The sequence below is a fragment of the Python bivittatus genome, unplaced genomic scaffold, assembly GCF_059951505.1.
Source record: "Python bivittatus isolate LINGU-HERP-01145 unplaced genomic scaffold, Pbiv_v1 ctg000530_np1212, whole genome shotgun sequence".
NCBI lineage: Eukaryota > Metazoa > Chordata > Lepidosauria > Squamata > Pythonidae > Python > Python bivittatus.
The window spans coordinates 9240382-9250396 of record NW_028277085.1 but is presented as its reverse complement, the minus strand read 5'-3'; the positions used below and the strand labels follow the sequence as shown (position 1 = coordinate 9250396).

General features: G+C 39.5%; 1 protein-coding gene across 6 annotated transcripts in view; it reads left to right on the top strand.

Moving 5' to 3' along the window:
* USP8 (ubiquitin specific peptidase 8) overlaps window positions 1-10015 on the top strand; it is a 29650-nt gene that overhangs the window by 1626 nt on the left and 18009 nt on the right. For 3 of the 6 annotated variants that reach the window (XM_007427134.4, XM_007427135.4, XM_088148596.1), the window contains exons 2-3: window positions 650-817; window positions 9392-9550. In XM_007427134.4, coding sequence (XP_007427196.1) covers window positions 9447-9550 — 104 coding nt within the window. In that variant the 5' untranslated portion in view covers window positions 650-817; window positions 9392-9446. Of the gene's footprint in view, window positions 1-649; window positions 818-4597; window positions 4737-4892; window positions 5034-9391; window positions 9551-10015 lie in introns of those variants that run through there. The other 3 variants (XM_088148595.1, XM_088148594.1, XM_007427137.4) reach the window with 2 other exon arrangements.

Here is a 10015-nt window from a genome sequence, read left to right as displayed (position 1 = left end):
CTGTTCCAATCTTGTATTCCTCTCCTAGCCACCTACGTTTCTGTTTCCTACCTATCATTCCTATCTAACGATCGATGCTATGACATCTGAAAACTTGCAGTATTTCTATCGGCACAAATTGTTGTGGTTAAATATATTGTTTGTATTAAAGCATCTTCTATTGCAGAAACTTGTCTTAGTAGAAGTAATGCTAGATTCAGTGTTAGGTACAACTATGCAATATGTAATTAAGGTAGGTTTAGCATGTTGTTGTATCAGTACAAGGTTTCAGACTGGAAACCTTTTCAGAAAGTCCATCTATGTGATGGTGATGCTCTGAGAAAAGGATATCCCCTGTGAATTAACAGCCAATAGAAACTGGGAGACTATGAGTTTTAGTCCTGGCTTAGACTCAAAGCCAGCTGGGTGACTTTGGGCCAGTTATTCTCTTTCTGAGGCCTAGAAAGAAGGAAATGGCCAGCCCCTTCTAAAAAAGGGTCCCCTAAAAACTGCAGAAACGTGTCCAGGTACTCACTGGGGGTCAATACTGACTTGAAAGCACAAAATTAGTATAACTGTATTCTAATGTGTGCTATTATATATAACCTAGGAAATCGCTCCATATTTGTCAGATACTGTGGTGCTACCTAGTTTTTGTTTTTTGTTTCAGGCAACTTATTACTTGTGACAAAACCGCGAAAACAGTTTGAAGATGAAAGGATGTTCATCTCTTTACATAGGAGGATACTGTATTTACTGATGGATCATTATGGATAAACTCCAAAGGCCATCCAATTAGTAGACAGAGCAATGGCTAACTTACCATGAAGATACCCAAGTAAGAAAACATATCCCATTACTTGATACAGGAAAACAACTTAGAGTTGACATAGTGGTTTATATGCAGAGGTTCTATGACTTACCGTGTGATCTGAGCTTCATCTAAGTCCTATCAATAGATAAAGAGATTCTGGTTAAACGAACAACATATGAAATAGTATACTGTGTCATGCCTTATTGAACTAGTATTCAGTCTTTGTTGGCAGAAGTATGTGAACCATGAGTAAGTTAAGTTACATGTTTCACTCAGTAAAGTTACAATCAGATATGGGCAAGGGGCATTCTTACTAATAAAGCCCACAGTTGCTAGTTGTCATCAGAGTCTGCTTTTTGTGGTACAAATTTGTGGAAGTAAATATGCCCCAATCCGAACAAAAAGGATTGTTGATGCTCATGAAGTTGGAAAGGGCTGAAAAACCATTGCCATTGGCCTTCATCAATCCTTGTTCAGGGATATGTAGCAGTGATTCAAACAAATGTTTTCAGTACCCATTGATGTTGCATAGATTTGGAGATATTTTAGGCCACTCCCCTTTACACAACAACTCATTGACATTTTTGCACTGTCTTGCATGAACTGCTTGCTTCAATGCTATATTTCAGTTGGGTTAAAGTCAGGTAGTGCCTCGGCTATTCAAAAATTGAAATTTCTGGTTTAAGCCATTTGTTGTAAATTTATTGTGTGTTTAGGAATGTTGTGCCACATTCCCACATGCTCATTTAACCTTCAGTTTCCAGATAGATATCCTGACATTCTGTACAATTTCCTGATATGCTCCAGAATCAATTGCAGAGATCACTGTACAGGTAGTCCCCAGTTTAAGAATGAGTTCTGTTCCCAAGGTCTGTTCTTAAGTTGAATTTGTATGTAAGCCAGAACAGTGTTATTGTATAATACTGTATTAGTAGTATTGTGTAATTAACTTGAACCATTGTGTATTTAACTTGAATTTTGCTACAGTAGGCTCCGTACTCAACTATGGGTTGTCTGTAAACCAGGCATTCTTAACCCGGGGACTACCTGTATATTGTTTTGTGTATTATTTGTTTAACCAAAATATTTTTATTTGTTAACAGGACTTAGATGAAATTCAGATCACATTGCAGATGTACTGCAGAATTATAGATAGTTCTAAAAGATTTTCAAACTTTCTCTAATATTTGGCAGGAAAAGTTTGTTAGGCAGACTAAAATAGAAGACAGTCATGAGTCTGGAAGCAGTGATAGTGTTTTAAAAGGCTATGTAGAAGGGAGAAATCAGGTTTATGAATGCATTTACATTTTCTGTGACAAGAAAATCTGAAAAGCAACTAGGCTGTACAAATGAGAGTTACTAAAACTATAGGCTCATGTATTAAAAGTAAAAGAGTATGCAGTTTCCAGTTGGGAGATTGCTATAGCAGAGGCTCATTGCTGGCTGACTTTCTACAATAAATTTGCAGATGTTAACAGAAAAAAAGTGAGATAAATGATAAAAACTTTCGAAGACATTTTTATAGGAAGGTCGAAACAGTTAAATTTGATTTCTGAAAAACTGATTGTTAGGCTGATGGTTTTGTATGGAACATACAGTGTGGAGACTACCATGTTGCAATATCAAAAAGTCATTTGGACTTAAAAACACTAAGTTCTGTTAGCAGGCTGGAAGTCAGAATCCAGAGATGGATTTGCAACTTACTGTAGTTTTATACCACTTCGAGCTCCTGGAGAAAAGATAGAATATAAATGCTATCAGTAATTATAATATGTAGGATCTACATAGTATATGCTACTGCAGAATGTGAGAATATTCTTGAACAATAAGTCTTTTCCCCCTTAGAACCTACTTTGCCATCCATTGTGAACAATTTTAATAAAACCATATCCTCAGGTGCTCGCAGATTTGGATGAAACTGATTTTTAAGTCACTTCTCCACTTGCTTATTTATTTCTGTACCACATTTATACATCCCAGATGTTTAATTTTTTTCTTAATTTGTGATATGGTTTGTAAAATCTAGTTTTGCCTCTTAGTTCTTAGTGTTATACAGCGGAGTGTCAGTTATTTTAATAGCACTGAGATAGATTCACATAGCACACTAAGTTAAAATACGGTTGGCTAGCTTGTGATTCAATGTATTGTGCAACTCCAGATATTTAGGTTAAGAAAACTGATTCAATAAATCATGGATAACATGTACAAATACAGCCTGTGTTTATTATATTGGGGCTTTTAGATATTATCTATCAGTGTTTATAGTAGGCAAGATTAGTTACATTCCATAATAAAGAATGACAGAGTTCTTATAAGGAGTACTGTATCTGACAAACTCTAGAAGAAATATGGCTTCTCTGTCACGGTTATGGGATATTAATTTCTTAAATTAAAAAAAAATTAAGAACAGAGTCTTAACCACTGATTTGCTAAAATTTAGAGTAATAATAAAATATGATAAAGGGCTTTTCCATTCCAGAATCCAATTTCTAACATTGCCCTGTTATGTTTGTTGGGAGTTAGATTATAGTTTTTATTTGCATGGCCTTGCATTGAAGAAACAGAAAACAGGTTAATGAGGACACCCAGTCTTCCATTGCACTGCTGCCCATAAGATAAGCAAAATAGACTTGTGCATCCAGTTTAAATTCCATTACAGCTCACTAAGTGATCTAGTCCTCTAAGTGTTCTCATTGATTTTGCAATTCAAAGCTATTGTGTACTGTGTACACTCAATATGACATTTCAAAGAATTCTCACTTTTGATATATATAACTGCCAACATATTCATATTTGATACTTTGAGATCATTCTTTTCGGTGTTTATACATCATTTTTAGAGTGTACTTCCAATGTAATTCATAATGTATTAAAGCACAAAGTATTTTCATACATGTACTGTAATTAAATCGGCACGGTTGTTGTGAAGCACCAGATACACTGGTGTGTTCCAAGTCATATTGGCTTCTGTGGGCTAGAAGGGTGAGACCTTAGCAACTTCAATTATATGTAGATGTTTTGATCCAGTGGGAAAACTTCCCACCTATTGTTGCCAACAGGTGAGCTGTGATTTCAGAAACAATGTTAATTACCCCTCCCTTTCCCACTGGAGTTTGTAGAAAGGTCTGAGAGAGTCAGGTTTATTATATTCTCTAGCAAACCGGGGGGGGGGGGGGGCAGAATTGCATAAGTTGCAGCAACCAAGAAACCATTGGCAAAATAAAACACCAAATATAAAAACGAGCTGCAAAAACAGAAAATTAGAAAATGCAATAAAATGCAAAGCATTAACATACTCTTTTGGAATAAAACCTTCAAATGCTGATTTACATTTAATTGGGTTATACATATTTGCCGACAGAGGAATGTCATGGTCTAGAGTTCTTTCACTGCCTACTTTATACATAATGATACCATCAGCAAGGTGAAGCTTCTGAGTTCCGGCCACGGTTGGCATAAAGCAAGAAGACTCTGGCTTTAAGTCTCCCCTTGACGGTGTAACTTGTTGGATAATTTGGAGCTGGTCATTCCTTCTTACCTACCATCCAAGGGAGTTCCGAGGCCGGAGGAGAGACTGGAGCCTTGAGCTTCTGAAAGAAAGCCACAGAAATGAAAACACTAAGATCCAAAAATGCCTGACGCCGAGCCGTAGCAGGCGCAGCTCAGGCCAACCTCGATATTTGGATGCGACAACACTAGGACAGTCCGGGGAAGCGGCTGGAAAGACCAACCCGGAAGAAGGCGACGCCAAAGCACTTCGGCGCTGATGCCAAGAAAGAGGCGTCGGAGTCCCCAGAAGTCGGGCTCGGCGCGCGAGGGTCTCCCGGAGGTGGCCAGCGATCCGTGCCCGAAAGATGCCGGCTTTCCTCCTGCGCCTCCGGACGGTGGAGGGGCCGGCTCCCCCCTCCCGCCCTTTCCAGATGCGTAATGGCGCAAGACCGAGGTAGGGCGCGATTTCCTTGAAACGAAAACACGGAAAGGAGATTTCATTTGGGGCGGGGCGGCTCGGAAGAAGCGCCCCGCGGGTGCCCTGGGCCCGGCCGCTCGCCCAACCCCTTTCCGCGGAAGGCCGAGCCGCGGAGCGGAGGCGATTATCCCCGCCCCGGGCCGCCTCTCCGCCTCGGCTCAGTTCCGCCTGGCCGGCGATGGGTGCCTAGTGCGTCGCCTTCCCAGTCGCTGGGAGATGGGCCTGACCGGGCTGGGAAGGAGGTGGCGGCGGCGGCTTCGGGGACCCGACGCGGTGAGCGCCCGGAGAAGGAGGCGAGGAGAAGCGGCGGCGGGCCCAGGCGGCGGGTCGTGGTTCGGGGAGCTTGGCGACTGGGGCGCCGCGCCGGGCCCGTCTTGGCGGGGGAGGCCGAGGAGTCTCCGGGGCTGGGGAGGAGGTAGACGCCGGAGAGGCGGCGCGGCGTCTCTCCTCCTCCTCTTCGGCCGCCGTGGAGGATGACCTTGATGAGTCACGGAGGGCTTTTTCACACGTTACGGAACTAAGGGAGTTTTCACGCGGGGGGGGAGAAATCACCCTCCAGGCCAGCGACAGCCCTAAGTTTGGAGCTCCCGCCAGGCGTTCCTTTCTTGTCTGTGCGTGTATTTCTAGCTCTGCGCGTGTATGGCTGGCAAGGGGCTGTGTTCCCACGACGTATTTATCCGGGTAAAGACCTAAGGGCTGTGCGTGCAGACATACGAACCTTGGCTCCTACTCATCCTTTTCAGGACTTTGATGGTGTGTTGTGTTGTGTGAATCCAGCCCATGTGGTTGGCTTACGGGTCGCTGGGTTGATCTGGACACATTCACATAACCCACTGAGCCCAAAAATGGTTGGTCTGTGTTTGGTTTAGCCTTTTTTAAAAAATTGAACCCGGTCTGTAAACTGTGGGCAAACTGTGTCCTAGTACTGTACCAAAGTCCATTTGCTAAAACATTACTGTAATGTGGCAAGAGCTCTTCCGATGGGGGAGAGACCTGTAGCTCTCCAGTTCTACAGCAGCCATCGAGGCTTGTAGGTGGCTGAGCCTCCTGGAAATCGTAGTTCAGCAACATCTGGTTGGGCTGATAGATTTCCTGTCACTGGCAGGTGCCTGATCAGGTGCAGCATATCTGTATACTGACTAGGAGCAAGGGACAATTACCAGTTCCTGTCATGTGCATTTGCAGTACACATTCTCCATTTGTGACTTTCTGTATGCGGGAGAGTAGTGCAGAGTTGTGTGGAAGTGGCTCAGGGAAACAAGTAGGGAGGATGCTTGCTCCCACATTTAAATTACGCATTTATAATAGTTTTGCCTCCCCGGCTATTTTGTAAGTACATGGTGAATGGATTTTGTTTGTGTGTAACCAGACACCAGTCTCTTGAGACTGTTCATCTGTTTTCTATAAAAGTAGGAAGATGCAATGCTGTTTTTTTACTCAGGAGGAAATCTGTGGTGGAGGAAGTTATGGCAAAATCCTGGATTAAAATAGTCAGAGGAAAAGTAGATGTGTTGTGGCGGTTACTAAATAAACCCATTTTCTGGGTTCTCACAGGACACAGAATCATATTCTAACCCACTAGGCTGGGGTTGTACAAGCAAAGGCCCCAAAGCTAACCCAGGTTAAAATTAACCAAACTTAGCCCATTGTGCACGTGCAGCTGCATTAATTTTATATCAAGATGCATCTGCTTTGCTTGTGAAGGCATATAAAGTATATGCCGTCAAAATAAATATGTGGACCAAGAGAACTGTGTGTTTACAATATCAGGTTAGCTTGTTGGGAGAATTTTCAGGCCAGTATTTTACGACTATATACCTGCTGCCATCCATTACAAAGATTTTAAAAGCTGTTAACAAGTACAGTCAATAAGAGCTTTACATTAAAGTAGTTACAAGTATATCTAAGGTGAAAAAGTCAATATTATATCAACACCCGTCACAAAATCTTTATTGATTTAGGATCCAGCTGTATATTTATCTTTTTAAAAAATGGTTATGTAGCCTGGATAAATTTGTTCTGTCCTGAATAGCGTGCACAGCCCTATCTAAAAAAAAAACTATTCTACCCTGTAATAACAATGGCTTATTCATAAGAATCTTTGAAAAAATATTCTTTTGGAAAGGAAAATAATATTATTCTAACCAAGAAGCTGTGAATGCCATTAATAAATTGGGAGAAAAGCTTCTGTAACTAAAATTAGTCTAGACAAGCAATATATAATAGTAAGCTATTTCTTTTCTTTGAAATTGTCAGATGCCTGGTTAGAGATGCTCGGATGGTTTTCTGTAACTTTTTTCTGTGGGGTGGCAGGAAGGAGTAGAGAAGGTCAAGTAGCCGCTTATGATATTTGCATCTCTGATGTCTGCAGCAGGAGTGTTTGTGCAAACAATACTAGAAAAAAACGTAAGTAGCACCAACAGAAGACTTAGCAGAAGAAGCAGAATGCATGGAAAGGAAACATTCACTATTTCTCTGCTGACTAACTTGTCAGTACACTGTACTTAGCATTTCACAATGTAGCTGTCACAAATACAGTAATAGAATCAGTGCAAACGTTACTCATATCCTTAGTGAAGATAGAAGCCCATCATTATGAAGTAGAAGACACCCTTAAAGTTTCAACTGGTGCGGGGTTAGCCAATTTCTAATAATCATATATTTTGTAATAATCCTAACACAGCATGCCATAAAATTGTAATTGTGTCAAGAAAAGAAAGACTTTTCTTAGTCTTATATCAATCCATATGAATAGATTCTCAAGAGTGGATGTTTTTTTGGAAGAGAGGATGAGCAACGGAAAGCTCATTTTTTGTGAGAAATGTAGAGTCATTCGATGATTCTTTTAAATATGTATTCTGCTGGCCAGTTCAGGGATAAATAAAAATTTATTATTATTTATTTCTTGCAAATTAAAAGAAGATAGAATTCATGTTGTAAGATGAAGGTGTTTTTTAAAAAACAAAAACAAAACAGTGGTCAACCTTCAGGGAACTACTGTTATTTTGCAATCTTACATGTGTTTTGGGGAAATGGCAACTGTGCCTATAACTTTATTTCCTTTTAAACTGTTGGCTTTCGTATGAGAGGATAGCAGATGGTGGAAATCTCTGTTCTTTAAGTAAATATTCATTGATTTCCATTTTGCATTCTGATAATTTCATTTTAAATTGTGCTTATTACATGAGCCGGTGAATCATGTGATTATTATTTCCGTAGGCTTATATCTGTTTGCCAATGTTTGTTTTTTTATCAAATGTATATAAATGTGTGTAAAAGGGCCATAACTAATCTACATAGGAGCATCAGACCAGTGTAACCAATAAAAAATAAATCTATTAAAATGAAACATTAACATTAGCAAAACCTAACTGGTGCCCAGGACAGCCAGCCTCTGAAAGCCTTCTGGACCAACAAGCCAGTGTTTACAAGCTTTCAGAAGACCATAATTGGAGGCCACCTTGGTTTCTGGGAGAAGTTGCAGGGGATGCTGGGAAACATAATTTTGAGATGCCAAACAAACATTCCATGAATTGTTTCACAGTAATTTTTACACCTTCTCCAAATAGATGATCAGCTTGCATTATTTTGTTCAAATATATCCATATTCTTCTGGATATGAAGTGGGGGAGAGTGCACATTTCCTATTTATTACTTGTTTTAGTGTTTTTAAAAATATTTATCACATTTGTAGTGCTTGGATGGAGGCCCTCTTGCCATAGCTAAAGATTACATCTTAGTCACGAGTCAAATGTCCTTAACCTCAGTTTTGTGATCATAGTGAGTTGGCCACATGCATTTACTAATACATATACTGTAGTTCATTATAGTTAGCTCTTAAACATTTTTAAGACACAGAATAACCTCTTAACACGCAGAATAACCCCTTTTGATCTCAGTGCTCACCTTATACATAGAATACTGAATTAATGTCAGTAAAATCTGATTACATATGCTATTTAGGTAGTAAAAAGTAGGCATTACATAATACAGTGAACCTTGAAGATACATTTAGCGAAGGCTTAAGGTTTCCAGGATACAGAGCCTTTTCATTCATAATCCACATTACAAGCTAGAAAACTCGATGAAATGACTTGCCTCTAAACAAATGAAACAAGAAATGTGTTGTCTGTGTGTGTTAGTAGAGGGTATAATATGTCTCAGACAGAGGGTTGTAGAAAAAGGTTTTCATGGATATTTTTAGAAATATAACCTTTTCATAATTCAACACAAAATATTAATTACTGCAACCTATAGAATATCCAGACTTACAAACTAAACTATATATCTGGCTGAAAAGGACATTTGTCTGAGACATTTCCAGTACAGTATTGTGCTTCTATTATGGTGTTAACAAATCTGATCAGCCCTTTATTTGGACAAAACAGTACAGTTGAGAACTGCACATGTGGATCTGATTGGGGTAAATTGTAGGGATGACACAGAAAAATGATTTGCATTTTCTTCTTTTACTTTATTTTTAACATATGGTCTTATTACTGTTCTGTATGTTATATTTTGTATTCTGATATGGCCTAATGGCTAATCAATAAAGTATTACTATTACTATATCTGATCAGAGATTGGACTTTATTTATTATTAAGATTTATTTGGAATCTTTCTTTTTCAGAAAACGACGACTGAACCTGTAACATCCTTTTGAGGAGACATTGTAGTATATTAACATGCCTACCCTGGCTTCTGTACCTAAAGATCTCTACCTCTGCACATCGTTGAAAGATCTGAACAAAAAGACAGAAATAAAGGCAGAGAAAACAAGTACTAAAAAGTACGAATGTTCAATCCAGCCATTATATATTTTTTCCTAATGTTAGTTTGATGATAGAGATCGAAGGGGATATTCCTCTTCGCAGATCATTTAAATTATTCTCACTGCTTAGAAGGCCTTTGTCACTGAATTATCTAGTGAATGAGTTCCAGCAACACTCAGTGTTCTGTGGATCATAATGGACTTTTCCACAAATACCATTTCTGGGTCTTTTTACAGCATTGCTGGGAACTCTTCGACTAACTTAAACATGCACATCCCTTCCCATATGAAATTAAGACTCCCTCCTGGTTGAAGCATGATGCTGATTCATTTTCTAGAAGCTGCTTCATCCTTCCTTGAAAGGAAGAGCCGTATTCAGCACATGCTATGTCACTTGAAATGTAATTATTTTACTCTTTATTTGTATGCGCTACTCCTTAGGAGAAAGCCAAACATTTTACCAGGGAGTAAATGCAATGGAAT